Source organism: Rousettus aegyptiacus, unplaced genomic scaffold (assembly GCF_014176215.1).
Source record: "Rousettus aegyptiacus isolate mRouAeg1 unplaced genomic scaffold, mRouAeg1.p scaffold_m13_p_1, whole genome shotgun sequence".
Classification (NCBI taxonomy): domain Eukaryota; kingdom Metazoa; phylum Chordata; class Mammalia; order Chiroptera; family Pteropodidae; genus Rousettus; species Rousettus aegyptiacus.
The window spans coordinates 102,949,878-102,969,593 of record NW_023416284.1 but is presented as its reverse complement, the minus strand read 5'-3'; the positions used below and the strand labels follow the sequence as shown (position 1 = coordinate 102,969,593).

General features: G+C 38.3%; 1 protein-coding gene across 1 annotated transcript in view; it reads left to right on the top strand.

The window, feature by feature from the left end:
- TNFRSF21 (TNF receptor superfamily member 21) overlaps window positions 1-12,170 on the top strand; it is a 59,512-nt gene extending 47,342 nt beyond the window's left edge. The window contains exons 5-6 of the mRNA XM_016158932.2: window positions 9,249-9,477; window positions 10,778-12,170. Of these exons, the coding sequence (XP_016014418.2) occupies window positions 9,249-9,477; window positions 10,778-11,007 (459 nt within the window). The 3' untranslated portion in view covers window positions 11,008-12,170. The remainder of the gene's footprint in view (window positions 1-9,248; window positions 9,478-10,777) is intronic.
- Window positions 12,171-19,716: the final 7,546 nt, after the last annotated feature.

Here is a 19,716-nt window from a genome sequence, read left to right as displayed (position 1 = left end):
GCTGGATGGAAATCAGAATCAACAATTTGAAAAGAAACTTATTTTCTCCATCAATTACCAATTGCAGATCATATTTCTATTTTTTGTAAAAGCCAAAACACATATCTGGCCAAAACTTAGTGGCTTCTAATCTTGGCCTAGCTTCTCACCCTATGTTTGTGAGACTGTCTCTTGATCTATTATAACCCAAATGCCCATAGTGGGCACACTTATTGATGAGGAATTCCATCATGGTTAGAAGTAGATTTTATTACACACCAGTTAATTTCAACATTTTAATCACTTATTCCACAACATTTCTTTGAGAGGGACAGCTGTCACTCATGCTTTTCCCGTAAAAAATTGTTACAGAGGGAACTTTGATTTCTCCAAAGTTGGGATGAGTCAGGGGATAGGCTGGAATGACCAACTATTAGAATGACTTATCATCCAAAAGGTACTAGGAAACATAATGAGGAAAATTTTTTCGTTTTTATCACTGTCATGATTATAAAGAATGATATAAAACACAGAACCCATACAAGAAAGATTTAAGTACTTAGTAATAAATATACAAGTCGGAAAACACATAGGCAAATCTAAAGACAAAATAATAACTGAGAGAAGTCGTTTACAGCATAGGGTTAATGTCCTTAAAAAATGAAGAGCTTTTCCAAATTAATTAAGAGAACAACAACCCAAAAGAAAAACGGGCAGTCTGTGAACAAGACAGTTCACAGAAAAAGAAATAACTGAAAGCTCTTAAAGGTATACATATTTTAAACCTCATTTAGAATAAGAAAAATTCAAATTGAAACCTGCACTGAGATAATTTTGACCTCTTAGACTGGTAAGGAGGGATAGGTATGGCACTATCCTTGTGTTGTGTGGAAAAGGGAAAGAACAACGGCATCCACTGCTAATGGGTGTGTATAGCAGCTCAGTCCTGTGGAGGGCCATCCAGCATTGTCTACCAAAGTACATGTCAGTTGACCACTGACATTCCACTTTTAGGAATATGTCCTACATTTATCCCACAGGTGTGCAGAATGATGCAAATATGAATATTTATTGTAGCATTATTTATAATAACAAAAGAATGGAAGCAATACAAGTGCCCTCTGATAGGGAACCGGCTATGTAAGTCATGGAACATCCGTATACAGTAGAACGCTATGAACTTGTCAAAAAGAGTGAGTCAGCTCTTTGTGTGCTAACCTCAAGCATTGTTTTTAAATGACAAAAGGCGAATGTAGAACAGTATGTACACCGTGCCACACTATATTGTAAAAAAAATTTTTTTAATTGTAAAATAAAAAAATCGAGCTGCGATAGAGTGGAGCATATGTTGTGTTCCTATTTAGTGTGGTATAAGTGTACACTGTCTCTAGAAGATTACATGGGGAACTGGTAAAAGTAGTCACCACCCTTGAGGGGAGCTGAGTAGCTGAGACCTGGAAGCTAGAGGTTGGTGTGAGAGATGTATTTTTCACTGTATTCCCTTTTGTACCTTACCACATATACTCTAATTCCATCGGCATGAATCCAACTCATGATTTTATTAAATAATTTTCATTTAATCAAATTTGCCAAATTCAAAAGTTTGAGTCGAGTCACAGATGAGCTTACACTTTCTTTCCTTGGTCGTTTTCTATGAACTTACTTTCTATCTTCCAGAGTATCTTAAGGCATGCTTAGAAGATTCTTGCAACTTTTTTCATGATTGGAATTGTCCAGAGGCTTTTCTTTTGTGGAAAGGCTACCTGAATATTGAGTGAAGTTTTGGGAAATCCAAATCATTTCCAACAGGGTTACCTCCTCAAATATCCATGGGGTGAACTTTTATAAGGCTCTGTAGTATATTTGATTGTGAGTGGGCGCTAGCTTTGAACTAAAGGAGTCCACTTACTCATTATCCTCACTTCCTTTGTTGACAAAGCCAGTCCAGTGAGTCAGCTCAGGGCTGTGACATTAGCATTTATGTCAATGGCCTGCCTGGACAGCTCGCAGACACTTGCTCTAGCAGCTGGGCGGGGCACGCCCTCCCTCCCTGCGGAGCCAGCTGGTTCTTACCGGCTTTGGCAGCTTTGTGCAGCACTACTTGTCCTGACTTCCTGTGCTTTTTGCGCGGTGCATCCGGAAGAGGAACAATTCTCTTGCTTAAGGCAAGGATTGGCCACCCACACTTTGACTTAAATGTGGGTAGATGTGTATCCTTTGGGAATCACTTTTGAAATTAACTCTTTAGAAATGATCAGAATTAGCAGATGACATATATACACAAGACTGTAGCAGCTACCTTGATTTGGGCTTTGGGTACTTAAAAGGGAGAAATAGGCCTTGTCCAGCCAACCTGGGCTAAAGTTTAAAAGCATGGCTTAAAGTAAGGTTGCAGTTGAAACAAAATCCTTTCATTATCCTATGTTTGGATAGATCTAGGGTGGGTGAGAGATGTTTTTAAAAATAATTCTCCAGTGATTTTGCCATTATTCGATCAAGCTAATTCTGTGAGGCTCCTGAGGGTGGGCGAGTTCATCCTGTAGGCTCTGCTGTTGGCTCCCCACTCACCTGGGCAGTGAGTTCACCGTGTTCTTGCTTCCGTCCCATGACCCCAGGGAGATCTAGACAGCCTAAGACTGAAAATGTCTACTTGCCAGTTGATAATTTAGATTTAAGTGTTAGTGCTGTTTACTACTTATGCAATGGAAGCACCTCTTTGCTCCCTTTTCTATGGTCTGGGCTGGGCAGAAGAAAAAAGAAGGAAATATAACAAAAGACTAAACAGAAGACTAGGAAAAGTTTGGGGAATTTTTTATCTTAAGGTTATTTGGCTCTTCTTAGCCTTTCTTATTTATTCATTTATCTATTGTCTTAAGTTTTAAAAATAAGACTTAACAAAAGAGTGTAGTTGAAAGCACTATACAACGACCACCCATAAACCTATTACCTAGAGTTGATTATTCTTCTTCGTCATTTTTCTCCATCCATATATGTGAGTGTATGTTTCTAGTCCATATTTCTATTTCCAAGACTTCCTCCGAATTTCTTACAGTGGACAACCCTTCTTTTAAAGGTTTAAGAATCAGCATCCTCCTATTTTCCTTTTTACTTTTTTCCTTTTGTTTGCAAAAGAAAAAAATTTCTGAGTAAATTTGGGTTATTCTTGTCCAAATGGGTTGGATTTAACAAGAATTCACACTCAGAAGAATAATCTAAGTCATTGTCTTCTATTATCTGGGACTTTAAAGAAATCTATTTTTTCCCCTTTTTGTTGGGGGCAGTGTGTTTGTTTTATTTTTTTTTTTTAAGGGAGAAATCATTGTATACAGGTACAATGATACCTGAACTTAGAAATTAAACAGATTTAGATGAATTTGTGGAGATAGGGCTGATAACCATGATTATCTAAACCTTCTTTTATATCTGATATCCTGGAACCAAATCCATTTGGTTAACAAAGTGTTTCTTATTATCTGAATTCCTGTAAACATAGGGCCTGAATAGATTCAGATATCAAGAGATACTTTTATGGGAAGAAGGATAATGTTTATTGCTGTCAGAGCACATGCCTACATAGACCTATGGGGGTCAGAAATCTAATTTGATCTTGATTACATGAGCAGCTGGAAAGCAGGAGAAACAAAGCTTGGGATATTATAATCCTTAAATAGTTGTAGTTATGTATTTGTGTGTTAATTCCATTGAGATAAACCTTTAGTGGAAATGGAATTTGTTTTTTTAAATAGTCACTGGTAGGTTGGGATCTAAAGAGACCCATCATGAGTTCTGGCTGCTGACTAACTGCCCCCTCCCAGCTAGGACTTCTTGGCAAGACTGTAACTAGTGATATTTTTATAACCAAAGACTCTTGTTTTATGGTTTAAGGAGAATTAAGTTGACTGTGTTTCACCTTCAAAAAAATTTTTTTTTTCAAATAGAAAACAAAGTTAAAATGTCTCCTGTTTATAGAATCTCTCATCTTCATATCAGGACAAATATCCAGCCAGAGTATAAGCTCTGCCATTGTGTTACAGGTTTTTGCACACCCTGCCTCTGGCCCTTTCACTGTGGCTGAGGGGGCAGGACAGTTCCTTTCCATTATGAGATTACTGCTTATGTTGAGTTTACAGGGTTTGTCAGTTTTCCTAAATGTAGTGAGTCCAGGCAGGGAAGTGACATGGCTCAGCAAAGAGGATTATTTGAAACTAGACAGAAGATCTTGAATCCCTGAATCTTGGCTCTGTGACCTTGGGGAGGTTACTTAACCCTCCTAGGACCTCAGTTTTCTCATCTGTAAAATGATGCTAACAAGAGCTACCTTAACAGCATGCAGATTGCATTTATTTCATGCTGAATCATTTAGCACAGTATTAATAATGGCTTATTTCTTAAAGTCCCTTTTTGTTTACTGCCTCCGAGAAACAAGCTGGCCCACTCAGATGGAATAGCAATTAGTTTTCCCTGAATTTAGCAAATGGGCTTTTAAAAACTAATTATTAAAGTGATGGAAATTTTCACAAATGTAATAGAACTCTTCTTTCTAAGTGTTTGGTGAGGTCTGGAGGAAAAAGTTTAGTTGAAAAGGTGACTTTTGACTGTAAAGCACTTTCTTCTTGAGTCTATCAGGCATATCTGGCCACAAAGGCAGGGAAAGGGGACCTGGTGGAATCCAACTGGGTATTTCCAGGAACCGAGGGGTTAAGTCAAACCATTTCAGCAGATTGGCAAGGAGCATCCAGGCTGGGTAATTAATGCTTCATTTCAGGGGGTCACTGAGGCATCAAAGTTGTTAATTAGTTTTATGAAAACAGATTGTGCAACCCCAGGGAGATTGTAATTGGGTAGTAATTGAAAATAACTCGGTGGTAAACTTTAGTTGAGCGAACCAGTTGGCAGTAACTTGGCAGTAGAAAGGGAGTTGGGGTGGGGGACGAAGTGGAGGGAGAGAATGAAACAGCGATAGCAAGACAAATAATAAACAAGACACAAGACATAATTTGAACAGACATGACCTAGGCTAACGTTTTCTCTTAGAATTGAGGAAACAGGTCTGATGGAGGAAGTGGTTTTTCTAAGACCACACAGCTAGTTAGTGGTATACATCTTTTCTTCCCTTGTAACGATATTCCAGGATTTTCATAACTTTGATTCTTAGGAGGGGACTGTGGGCAACGTGAAATTCGTGCTGAAAGGATGGCTTCTCAGGCCAGAGTTCTCGGCGCATTCTTGTTTGCAGAGTATATGCAGGAATGCTGCTGGATCGTAGGAGAGAAGAAAAGTAGTCTCCAAATCTTGTTTAATTTATATACCACCCTTGCCATGGATAAAGCTTGGAGGGACTTTTCTTTACCATTCATGGCTCCACCATTCCCAGGGGCTAGAGTAACACTTTCAACCTTCCATACTTAATGAAAGACTAGGCAACAGGGAAGTGGGTTTTTGGCTTGATATTAAAGAGGAGAATTATTTTTGAGCTTCGGTTTCTGGTTGTGATTTGGGTGCGCACCCAGAGTGAGCATTTCAGTGTGGGGGCTCTGATTGAGATGGCGGGGAGCGTTATAAGGACACAGCTGGAAGTGGCTCATTCCAGCACAACCAGAATGCAAGCTAAATCATTGTTCTCACGAACACTGCTACAAACCTCTGTAGCCCAGAGCTGTTCAAGCTTGTACATTTCAGTCAATACCCTGTTAACTAATCCATTTGGATGGTTCCTCGCTCTCAGGGGTTTGGGGAATCAGAAAGGAAAATAGGTCAGCAAGGGAGCTCCTCTAGGTGTGACTCAGCCCTTGAGTCAGGTGAACCATTTATCTCTTCTCTTATCAGTTTGGACTAATAAATACACTAGCTGGAGGGACTAAGTGTACTTGCATAAAAACTAATCAGGAGGATATTTGGGGCTCATTTGGCCAAAAGAAATTGCAGGCTTTTGAAGTTTCCATAATAGAACCATCTGTTTTTGGCTGCTTGGGAAGCTCTTCCTTCATTATCCCTGCCCCTTCACCTCCCTTTTTGGTCTGTACTGTCTCTACCTCATTTCTCAGTTGAGTCTTCCAAGTTAGCTCGATTACCTCATGTCTATAAAGTAAAAAGAACTATACTTTTCAAGTTTCTCCAAAGGGACTTCAAATATCTGATGCATACATTCCCCCTCACTGCTGAAGTTTTCCCAGAGGCCATTCTTTTCAGTCTTAATATTTGCTTCACTGCAATAAGTTGGGAGGAGTGTTGCCCTTTTGTGCCCGTGAACATTTAATAAAAGTATAGAGAGGAGCTCAGCCAAGTAGGTGATCTTCCAACTATCCTGTTTCTTGGCTACCAGTACAAATAAGAGCTGCTGCAGCCACAACATTTTCAAGTTAGCAGAAGGAAAATATACTTATCAGTGGTGACTGCTTTTATAAAAGAACATTTATTGTTTTTCTGATTATAAAAAAGTTATTGTGTCCCTGTAGAGAGTTTGGAAAGCTCAAAGAAGCATAAGGAATAAATTAAGTTACTCATTTTGTGAGTGTTTGGTTAACTTTATGCTCAAAACTTTTCTAAGAAGATAAGACCCTCTTCTGTGGAAATCTGGCTTTCTTGTTTAGAGTATCTGTCTTCTTTTAATATCTAAATCTTATTATAATTGTTCTTTATTTGCTATAAACTCAATATTGAACTGTGAACTTTCTCAATTAATAAAGAATCGATTTATTCCGAATATCATGCTGACTCAGTTTCTGGTTAGAGATACCACAGGTGACACAATGCTTGAGTTGTAGTGTTGCAAACCAATTTTGATAGTTATTGTATATATCAAGGTACAGGGAGAAAAGAAGTAAGTTTGTAGGAGGCATTTTTTTTTCTTACAGAAAAAATTATAAATAACTTTGGAGAAATCTTAAATTCAACCAGCTACTACGTATCCTGCATAAAATGAGGAATACCCATACTGAGTAGCTGAATAGATTTTCTAGAAGAATGATGATTGTTGAATGGATTTTGGCTTTAGCTGTAGTTTTTGGTTTTAATGTGGTCATACTAAAACCATTCTTAGGGACATTTTTATATTACAGGAGAGTGTCACTTCAGCATTATGTCTTTTCAAGTTATGTTGGAAATTACGTGCTTAATTTCCACTGTTAGGACCTTTTAGCAAAAGTAGGGGAGAAATTAAATATTTAAAGTTTTGAACTGCATTCAGAAAATGGGTGGGTGGACTTCTTAGTCTGTTGGCATGTGATTTGTGGGTAGGAATTTCTTTTTTAAGCAAGAACAGTGCACTATATTGACTGACCATGTCATCCAATGTAATGTTCCTGAGAAACAGAGTTTAGACAACTGCTCTTTGTCTAATTGACTGAATTAAAAAAAAAAAAAAGTGTATTGGCATGAATGGCCATGTGAATTTTCAGGGAGGAGGGGCACATGCCAGGGTCTATTAAGTTAAATTTTTAAAAGCATGTACATAAGACTTGTCTGTGGATCATAAAGGTGCCTCTGGGAATGGATGTTATTGAAGTCTTAAACTTGCACTGGAAGCAGAATCAGGGTGTGGGGCGGTTACATGGAGGAAAAATGCTGTCAGAACATTAGACATGTGCAGGTCTTCAGAATCTGCAGTCAGTTGCAGGAATTTTCCAGGCCTTGAAGACTGTCAAAGAGGCAGTCGTGTTTGCTTCGTGTTTTACAAGTATTCAACTTAATGCTTTGAAATGAAGGTCCATGTCTTTCTGATTGAGGAACTTGAAGTTTTGCTTGACATGTATGAGTGAAGTTATGAGGGTTCTCATGAGTGGTGATTAACAACTCTGGGAAGAGTGCACATCACTCCTTGAACCCTGGCCACCTGCCTCCCAAATTTCCATTCATGCCGCAAGAGTCAATAAAAAAATAAAGTCAGTGGGGTAGAAATGCCACAAGTGCATGCCAGAGCTCTATAGTGTCAAATGACAGGGCCAAGTAGAAAAGTCAGATGGACCTAAGATGAGCACCGGCTTTCTCCCAGTAACTGTGTGCCCTCTCTGGGCCTTAGTCATTTCACCTGTAAAGTAAGAAGAAATCACCTATCACTTTCCCATCTCCACTATACACCTGGTACAGTTGTGATTATACCTCACCTAACCACTGTAGCAGCATGGTAAATAGTCTCCCTACTTTGATTCCTGTATCCCTAAAATCCGTTCTCCACACATCAGCCAGAGAGGTCATGAAACTCACTATCTCCGTTTGAAACCATCTTGTTTGTTTGCTGCTGCTTATTGTCTCTGGCACCCACTTCAGAATGCAACAAGCTTCATGCTCACGCTCTCCATTATATCCTTAAGGGCTGATAACCTGGCAGAAGTGGGGTCCTCACTCTCTCCTCCTAGCTGCTTTTGCCTTTGCTCCTCTGTTCTCATTCTTTCACAGTTTTATTCAATTCCTGAGCTAGTTTGAAATGCGACTCAGGAAACCTAGGATCTAGTCTCAGTTCTGCCACTTACTGGTTGAGAACCCTTAATTTTTCTAGGCCTCAGTTTATTTGTGAAGAGAGGGTAAATTAGTTTTTGAGGGCTTCTGTAATAAAGTACCACAGACTGGGAAGCTTAAACAACATAATTTTATTTTCTCATTCTAGAAGCTAGACATTCGAGATAAAGATGTCAGCAGGGTAGGCTGATTCTGAGGCCTCTTCCCTTGGCTCGTGGATGACCATCTTCTCCCTGTGTCCTCAAATGGTCTTCCTTCTGTATGTGTCTTTGTCCTAATCTCTTCTGTTAAGGACAGCAGGCATATTGGATTAGGACCCAATTGTACTGTAATTACCTCTTTAAAGACCTTGTCTCCACATATTCTAAGGTATGGGGAATTACAGCTTCAACATATGAATTTGGGGGGGGGACATAATTCAACCTATATCAGAAAGGAATACACTAGATATTATCTAAGACTTTTTCTAGCTCTATAAAGTTATATTTTAAGTTGGAGATCTTCCTCTTCACTCCTTTCCTTCTCTAGCTCCGCTCTTAGAAGGTAACATTTTGGTGCATATGCATATGCTTTCTAATTTTTTAATGCTCATATATATCCTTACATACATCCTTAAAGGGTTTCAAAGTGTGTATGTGGTACGTTTGTGTATATGTGTGTATCTAGCAATAATATGGTAATTAAGGACTGTCAGAATGGGAGAATTTATCTATAAAATATTAATGGAACAAAAATAGTGTCTGAGATTTTTAACTTTTCTCTCTAATTTTTCAGTATATAATAAAAAAAAATTTTGTTGTTGTTCTCTTCTATAGCTGGAAACTGACAAACTGGCCCTCCCGATGAGCCCCAGCCCACTTAGCCCGAGCCCTGTCCCCAGCCCCAACACGAAACTTGAGAATTCCACTCTCTTGACCGTGGAGCCCTCCCCACTGGAGAAGAACAAAGGCTTCTTCGTGGACGAGTCTGAGCCCCTTCTTCGCTGTGACTCCACTTCCAGTGGCTCCTCTGCGCTTAGCAGGACGGGCTCCTTTATTACCAAAGGTATAGACATTCATTCTTTAAGCCTTCCTCAAGAGCCTCCAGGGTTTCTCCCTTGCTACTTCCACAGTCCACTAATAGTTGAATCATTCGAATGATCTGTCTTGGAAGACCTGTAATAGACTTCAAGATAAAGCTGACTTGAGAGAAAATCTGTACAGCTCACACTGTCTGTCTGATAGCCTGTGCGGGAGTATCGTCACCTTTTATCCTCATGATACTATCAAGCATGTTTTTCCAGGAAGGGCTGATAAAATGTAGTCTGGCAGGTTTTTTGAAAATTATTTACCAGATTTGCAGAATCCAAGGATTTAAAGAGCCTGAAGTATAAGTTTTAGTGATTTGATTAAAACTTTATTATTAAGCTTGGTTTCACATAACAGTGTTTTAAACATGGATTGGTGCTTTTGGTAAATAATTTACCACCTTCAGTATTTAATAGCAGGGTAGAGAATTAGCATGCATACTATATTGACAACATTTTTATTAGAAATTTCCTAGTTTGCTTAATTCCTGTTATATTTTAGCGAAAAGATTATATTTTATGTCGTACTTTATATGTTTACAAAATATTTTCTATTTTACATACTTATAATTTATAAACTACATATTTACGTTAATTTTATGTTTATATAAAATATTTATATCTTACTTTATATTTTGTTACATGTATATTTTAGAGAAAGCTTTTTATAATGTAATAAAAGTTATAATTCCTCATCCTACTGTAAGGTATGACCCGAGAAGCATTATTTTCTTATTTATGTGCTTATGCTCTTAGTAGTTTAGCTTTAAAATATTGTGGTGTAATTAGAAATAAGCAGATTACATAGACTTGGAATTTTTGAGGAGAGAAGTATGGGCTGAGATCTTTGTTTAGCAAACGAATATAGATGGGGACAATAGTAAAGTTCTCTCTGTACACACACACACACACACACACACACACATTTTAGTTTTTTAGTTCTTTAAAGTAGTATAGCCTTCTCCTTCTGACTTTTAGAAGAATGTAGAATAAGTAGTTTAGGTTTAGGCAAAAGTCATATTAAAGGACACATCAACAACCCATTCAAGCAGATCCTTGGCCCATCTTTGTTAGGCAAATCTTATTCTGTTATCTTATGGACAATGCTAGTAAAAACTCCCTTGGTGTTTAAAATGTGCCAGAGGTTCACTCCCTCACCTTGGGTTGGTGTGGTGGGGATCGCCTGGAGAGAGTAACTGTCACTCTTAGCTCCCCTCTGTGTCTGGTCGGTACTGTCCCTTTACATCTGTCTCCTTCCCTTCCCTCTCCTTCCTGCAGAAAAGAAGGACACAGTGTTGCGGCAGGTACGCCTGGATCCCTGCGACTTGCAGCCTATTTTTGATGATATGCTCCACATTCTGAATCCTGAGGAGCTGCGGGTGATTGAGGAGATTCCTCAGGCTGAGGACAAGCTGGACCGGCTATTTGAAATTATTGGAGTCAAGAGCCAGGAAGCCAGCCAGACCCTCCTGGACTCTGTTTATAGCCATCTTCCTGACCTGTTGTAGAACACAGGGGATACTGCACTCTGGAAATTACTCATTTTAGTGGCAGGGTGGTTTTTTTCTCTTTGTTCTGTGTGTGTGTGTGGGTGGGTGTGGGTGTGTGTGTGTTTAACAGAGTATATGGCCAGTGTTTTGAGTTCTTTCTTTCTTTTTTTTTTAAACCCTTCTGGGAATTTAGTTTGTAAGCCTTTTCGAGGTGTAACTGTTGCAAAATAGCCACCACTAAAGTTTTTCAGATTTCATATTTTCTCTGTTTTGCCTTCTTATGTATTTTGAAAATTGTTCTGTGCACTTTAAATTCACTTAACTTACCACAAATGCAGTGTGACTATTCCAACACACCGAGTTGTGAGCCTTTTCTTTAAAAGTATAATAGTATCTTGTGAATTCTGTAAGCAGTCTTGATATCTCAACATCCACACCTACTTTTTCTATTCTTCCTATTTTTTTTTATTATTATTTGTCATTTACGAATTTTCTTAAAGGTTAAGGAAATATAAGAACCCATTGAGTCACTGTAATTCAGTTAGGTTTTGAGTTATCTTTTGAATATGCCTTGTTGTATAGTTCATGTTCATGGCTGAAACTTGACCACACTGTTGCCGATTGTATGGTTTTCTTCTTGACACCGTGTAGAATGCTTGATTACTTGTGCTCTTCTTTCACTCACATGTTCTGGGCTGGAGACATGAAATCCTCAAGCCATCAGGACTTGCTCTTTAAGTGGCTTGAAAACTGGGCCACCAAAGAACTTGAACTTCATCTTTTAGGGATTGAGCTATTCTGGAATACAGTGCTGCACTTTGGAAAGTCACAATTGAGTGCCAGTGGCACCTTTTCCATAGAGAATTTGCCCAGCTTTGCTTTAAAAATGTCTTGTTTTTTATACACACACAGTAGATAGATCCAGTCTGCCCTCAAGGCCTTCATAATTCAATCATTTTAATTAAAAATGGCTGCAGCTGTAAGAACTCTTGTCTGATATATTTCCAACTATGCTTCCATTTATCAACATACCCTCTACTGCTCAGTTGCCAGATTCTAATGCAAAGGTGGTGTGGACTCCCTTTGTGTGGGTTAGGTTTGTGCATATTGGTGAGGAACTGATATTGGAAAAATGCCTTCAAGTGTACTAATTTATTAATAAATATTAGGTGTTTGTTACATGAGTAGTTTGTATGTATTTAATCCTTGCCTTGTACATGTGCTCAAGTTATAACTCTTTGAAAATATGTATGTTCTAAGATACCTCAGCATTCCAAACTGTAAATCATACAAATTAGTCAAGGTTTGTATCTAAAAATGTACAAGGAGATTCAAAAAAAGAACTGCCAAGCATAAAATGATCAGGCATTTTCTAGTCTTTTGAGGTAAACCTGAGGCTCCTGTTTCTGAGATTGTCTCTATTTTAAGAAATGAGGATTTTGGGGTAACGAGGTACAGATAGTGACTAGGCCTTGGAATATATTCATCTTACTCATTTCCGCCTAGGAAATTTGCCACTCATGGGAGGGTCTGTAAAAGTTCATAGTCTTCTATATAAAACCTACTGTCCCTGAGTAACTTCAAAGGTCTTTCTTGGCAGTAAGGCAGGGTGAAATCTTTTGGTAGGATATATTTCACTACGTTATATTTATTATATTTTACATTTCATCACATAGCTTAGCTTGGGAGCCCTGGCTCTACAGAATTCCAATGGCCAGTATACCTCAGCGATTTTGAGATCCTCTTTCATGAGAAACTGGAAGTAGATACCCTGTCTGAACACTTTGACTTATGTCAGCGATGTTACAGGGGTTTTCTGGTTTCATCCACTTCCATGTGGCTGGTTTCTAGAGAACCATGCTGGTATTTGGTTTCACTGGTTCTCAGGCTAGGTTTCTCCTCCTGTTTTGCTGATAGATGATAAAACTTCACACACACACACACACACACACACTAGAATGGCTCATAGATAGTAGTGGAGGAGACAGATTTTGTATTCAGAGGATTTCAGGACTACCACTTATTTATCTTGGAGGGTGGAAAACAATAAGTGAATGCAAAAATGTTATAGTTATTAAGTTTGTAAATTAATCATAGCTTGGGGTTGCTTTTATTAATCATTTACATAGCTTTATACTTTACAAAGTACTTTTTATATTATCTTATTAAATCCTTACAAGTATTCTATAAAATAGGTTCTATTATTATACCTATGCAACACAGAAAATAGCTTATAGAGACTAAGGAACTTGCTTAAGGCCGTACAGCAGAGTTGTAGAATTCAGACCTGAATCTGAATCCAACCAAGGCTACAGGACTAGTAACCAGAACATCTTCATTAAGCTCAAACAGTGGGTAGAAATCATAGCGATGAAATTTATCTGAGTTATAAGTAAAGCCCTTTACTTAAGTTCAACAGATAATTGTGAATATATAGTAGTGGGGTGGCATTTTTTAAAGACGCAGGGAAAAGGGGCATAGGAATTGTGATTAAACAGAAGCTTAATACTGAATTAACATACATAGCTTTTCTAAAAACAAAGCAAAATAAGAAAATGCAACCTCCAGCTCCATGATTAAAAAGTCTAATGTTCTGATCAGAGTTGATAGTCTCATTTGTATACCAGGTTGCTCACTTTGCCTGTTATCTCTGGTTCGAGCTGCCTTACTTTGAGGTATATGCTAAACTGGAAGGTTTCCAATGTGGGGGAAACTAGAAGAATAAGAAATAGAATCAGGAGCAATCGTTGGGGAATCTAAGTCTCATGATGAAGATCATATAGGCAAGGAAAAGACTGTCTTCAGTTTTTTGAAGGGCTGAGGAAGAGAGAATTCTTTAGAGAGTAATATTATTTCCTCCAGGCTGATTTAGCCTAAATACAAAGGAGCTTTTCAACAATTAGATTGGGTTGCTTTTCAAAGGAGGGAGTGATTCCTACTCTAGGGGCAAATTGGATATGAGTCAGTGGTTCTCCACCTTTCATGTAGATAAGAACTACCTGGGACTGAGCAATCTGTTGTGCAGGCAGAGATTCAGGAAGTTTGTGGTAAAGACCAGAACAAGCTTTCCCCACTTCTTTTTTGGAAACCTTCACTGGGCCACACTTTGAGAAAGTGCTTTAGATCCTTGCCGCTAGGGGTCTGGGACCAGCAGAACCACAAAACCTGGGAACATATTAGAAATGCATAATTTGCTATGCTCCTTAAATTTAATGAGCAGATGAAACACCTGCGGATCTTGTTAAAATGCAGATTCTGTGTCAGTTGTTTAGGGGGAGAGGGTACCTGGGTAATGTGGAAGCTGCTGGTCTCCAGATCACACCGAGTAGTCTGAGACCCTGCCTCGTTTTCATGCCAAGTAAGGCTAATAGGGGAGATCACACTAATTCCACATGAGAGAAGTAGAGCTCCAAAGTCAAGCGATCCTGGTCAAAGTCTACAACAGTGATTCTCAGTCCTGACTGCACACTGGAATGAGCAGGGGAACTTCGGAAATCCAGCGCTTAGGCCATAGCCGGGACCAATTGCATCAGACTCTCAGGGGATGGGACCCAGGCACCTGCACTTTTTTAAAGCTCCCCAGGAGATTATGCTGTGGCATCTGCTTGGAGAACCATTGATTTAAGAGCTTCTGATGGGAGTGCTTCTCCCCAGATCTGATGGATAAATCTCAGAGGGAGTTAACCTGGAAATCTGCAATTGCTATTTTCCTATAGCCAGTGCCACTCAACTTTGCAGACTTGCTTTAGGACCCAGAACCCTACTGTAAAAGTTTGTGGGATTGTTAAGAATTCATACGCTTTCAAGCATGATAGGGCAACATCTTGAGGCTTAATTGCACTGATAAACCCACCTGCAACTAATCAATTCTTCAGGGTTTTGAGTGTAACATATAGGGTATGATTAATCAAGATATTTAGGGAAGTGATGTTCTGATTTATGTTTCTATGTGTATTTGATTGAAATTTTGCTAAGCTTCAAAGAAATGAAGTAACATATAATGAGTCATAAAACTGTACTGACTATACCATGGAATCTCAGAGTTTTGTAGCACCTGGGCCATCAGAGCATTAATCTTATTTAGGTACAGTCCTGTAGATTCAACAAGTACCTATCTTGAACTTTTACGTGAGAAAAGTAGATGTGATCTCTTTTTTAGTAGAACTGTGATCCTCACCTGAGGAAGGATCCTTGGATGTGATTCAGAAAGCCCTTGATTTTTAGGTGGGAATCAAACCATATCTGCTGGTGAATGACAGAGCACTATTGCTTAGTCCCCGCCAGCACTCTTCCATAATTCCAGACATCTCTTTTTGCCTCTTGAAAGTAGAAAATGTAATTAATCATTTGAGCAGGAATTATTTGAATAAGAAATCAAAACAGTTTTCTTTTACCCTATTCGACTTCAAGCAGCTGCATATATGAAACACGTTTGGATACTGGAGCCTTGTTATTTAGAAAATATAGATATTCATAAAATATCTTGTAAGAATGTATACGAAACATGTCAGTGGGAGCCTTTAGGGAGAGGAACAGGCTGTCCAGGAAATAGAAAGAGGAGACAAGGATGTGTTTTTTTCATGAGTTATTCTTTGGAGCCCTTTGAGTTTTGCACCATATGTATGTATTATCGAATTTAAAAATATAGAAACTAAAATCATTTTTAAATTTGATATCGATAATTTCTATGGTATCCAAGGAATGTATGCCCATGAAAACCAAGGTAGGAGTTATATAAATCAGACTTAAATGATAGTAATAGCTTTGCGAGGAGCATTTTAGTATAATCTGCAAAAGGAATCAGACTGTTATCTCTGTTCTCCAGAAGTGGCAACACCATCTTCAACTTCTTTGAGGTTTTTGATTCTTTTCCTGGGCTTGGGTTCAAAATAAACATTAAAGTAATGAAAAATTCAAATGAAGAACATTCAAAGTCAGAAATTTAGAAAGGAGATATGCACCTGTTATCTGGATAATCTTTTTATATTCTCGACACAGGAATTGCTCATAATATCATCATGAGGAAAAAGGTCAAAGATTTCTTAAGTCTTTTAGTAGTTCTTTGTCTCCCCAAAGAATATGCTTCTGCAATGGCCTTGTCTTGTTTTTGTTCACCTACTGCTTTTACACAAAAAGATAAATAGAAAATCTCCTGGGGAAAGAAGAGGCATAGAGCTCATCTGCAATAGTCCTATGACAAATTGTTTCTCATTCTCCCAGGAAGCTTAAAACAGCCAATATTCTAACAGGTTTTGGTTCATTTTGTTTAATATAGTGTACCTATGAACAGGAATATGTATTTTATCACTCCATCCATCCATGCATCCATGAAACATTTGACCATTTACCATGGGCTGGGCACTATGCTAGGAGCTAGAAAAACAAAGAATTCCATACAAGATCATAACTACCAACAGGAACAGGGCATTTGTCTGTACACTGCTGTATCCTCAGCATCTTTAATAGTACCTGAAACATGATAGGTGCACAGTTACTATGTGTCGAATAAATGAATTCATGTAGGCTTCTGACCTCAGGTTCAGAGCTTGATCAGGGAAACAGACATATGGACATTATAATCAAATGTGTCTAAGTGAAATGATGGAAATACAAAGAGGGTTTTAGGAGAGCCAGAAACCAAATATAAATCAGGGGAAAATATTGTGAAATTCCCTTATGTAAGAGTTCTTATTAATTTCAAAGAAAATTGTATCAAAAGCGAAAGATTGGAAGTTGCAGTTCCATGCATTTTAAAGCTTTGGGAAGTGGGATGGATTGAAAAGGAGAAGAAAACCAGAAAGAAAACATAGATATAGTGTAGAATTACTGTATGAGCAAGTAGTACATATCATTTATACATTGGCTGTTCCACCATTTCTCAGGAGTGTTATTAACTAACATGATGAGACATGAGGCCAATCTTAAGAATATCTAACATGGGATCTACCATCTTAACAAAATTTTAAGTGTACGATACAGTATAATTGACTATAGACACAAGGATATACAGCAGATTTCTGGGGCTAATTCATCTTGTGAAACTGAAGGATGTGCCCCTTGATTAGTAACTTTCCATTTTCTCCCTCTCTCTAGCCCTTGCAACCACTATTCCACCTTTTTGACTATTTTAGATACCTAGTATAATTGAAATCATGTGATATTTATCTATGGCTGCCTTGTTTCACTTACTACAATGTCCTGAAGGTTCATCGTGTTGTCACATATTGCAAAACTTCCTTCTTTTTTTTAAGTTTGAACAATATCCTATTGTGTGTATATACCAGATTTTCCTTGACTATTCATTTGTTGATTGACACTTTGGTTGTTTCTATATCTTGGCTTTTGTGAATGATGCTACAATGAACTTGGGAGTTCTAATATCTCTTTGACATCCTGATTTCAGTTCTTTTGGATATATACCCAGAAGTGGACTTGCTGGAATATATGGTAGTTTTATTTTTAAATTTTTGAGGAACCGTTATATTATTTTCTACAATGGCTGTACCAATTTACATCCTTACCAACACTTATTTTTTGACTTTTTTATAATAACCATCCTAACAGGTGTGAGATAATAGCTCACTGTGGTTTTGATTTGCATTTCCCTGATGAGTAGTAATATTGAACATCTTTTTATATACTTGTTTGCCATTTGTGTGTCTTCTGAAATGTCTATTCAACTCTTTAGCACCCTTTTAAATTGGGTTATTAGTTTTTGGGGTTTCTTTTTGTCTCCTGTTGAGTTGTAGGAATTCCTTATATGGTTTGGAAATTAAGATTTTACCAGATATATGATTTTCAAATATTTTCTCCCATTCCATAGGTTGCCTTTTCACTCTGTCGATTGCTTTCTTTGCTGTGTAGAAGCTTTTTAGTTTGGTGTAAACCACTTATCTATTTTTGCTTTTGTTGTCTGTGCTTTTTGTGTCATATTCATGAGATCATTGCAAAGACCAAGAACCCTTTCTCCTATGTTTTCTTATAAGTGTTTTACAGTTTCAGGTCTTATGTTTAAATCTTTAATCCATTTTGAGTTCATTTTTGTGTATGGTCTGAAGTAAGGGTTTGATTTCATTGTGGTATTTAGGGAAGTCTTGCCTCCCCTGCTCTATTTGGATTCTGTCAAAGAGAAGTTTGTTTAGGTGGATTTAGAGCAACATCAAGGAATGGAACTTAAATCATTCAGCGTTCCCCACATGGTGTTCCACAGAACTTCTGGTGACATGTAGAATACTTCACGGAAAAAAACTTCTGCAGGTCAACAAATTTTTTAAAAACTGTATATTCTGCTCTCCATCCACCATCCCTTTTCTATTACAATCTCATTAATAATGTATTCAAAGACTTAAAAAGTCCTGTAATGAAGCATTTCCCAAATCCGTATGATTATAAAATAAACATATACTTAATTTTTTTCTTGGTTTTTACAAATGCCTGCTGTCTCAAAGAACATTTATTTTCTAGAGAGGTCAGTCTAGAAGATACTGAGGTAGATCATAATACTGTGGCATCCTAGAAAGGACATTGGTTTGGGGGTCAGAAGTGCTGGGCCCACAGACGCCGTTGGTTAAAACTAGGACAGTTTGAGTACATTCAAGCCAACTATCAGAGTAAGGTAATATCCCAGGGACTCAAGAAGTCCTGAGAGTTCCAAGAGAGGAAGAAGTGTAAGACGGACACTATTACCATGGTCAGGTCAAACTCTGGGTCAGAGACAAGTGTCTGGACATGTAAGAAAGAAAATCGGTACCAGAGAAAAGCAATTAGAAAGTGTTAATGTGACACTGATAACTGAGGCAAGGCTTTGGTAGAGCCAGGCGTTTCACCTTCATTTTCTCCTTGGTCAGAAACCAAGTCCAAGGTCATAAGGGAGGCTTCAAGCATGGCAGAAACTGGAACAGAATAGGAAACTGAATTATGAGCCCAGGTTGAATTGTTGAGTCAAGGCAGAGACTGAAGTTCCAAACGGGAGCCCAGCTGGGAAGTATACGGAGGAGAGATTTCAGAGGGTATGTGTCCCAAGGATCTAGAGCTTGCAGGTCGCAAGGACAATTTTCAAAACTTTATAGTTTAAAATCCAGTGGTAGCTCCAAGCAGGGTTAGGGTGGGAGACCAGCCAACATCCAGAGAGCAGAATGTTAGTATGAAGAAAGCTAGCAGCATGTATTGGGTAAGCAGCTCTTAAAAGATTAGAAATAGAGATTGGTTTGAGAATGGAGGGATTAAAGACAGATTTTAGGTTGTAAGCACCCCCACCCCAACCCTTTCCTCCACCAAACAGTCTTTCTTCTCTAAGATCAGATCTATCTCTGGAGTTGGATGCACAATCGAGTTTATAGATGAAGGTGAGAGGTGGATGAATGGCAAACAAGCAAGATAGTGCAATCAGGGCATAGAAAACCATGGACAACAAATGAGGAAAATTGATGAGCCTCTGACTCAAGTAGAGAACAAATGGGTGGAAATGAAGCCACGTCTGGATGCCCAGGAACTGGCATTGTCCTGGAACAAGATTCTTGGTTGAATCTAAGTCTCGTAAATATGAAACTAGATCTCTACATGGTCAAACCCTTCCATCCACCACCCAAACTGGTCACTGAATCATCTTCCTGAAGTTTGGTTAACTTTTATTTTAGAAAAAAATATATATATAAATTTCGTAGCTCCAGATATCTGTGGCCCAAGGACTAGAGTATTACATAAATGGAAGGAACATTAGATGCCATT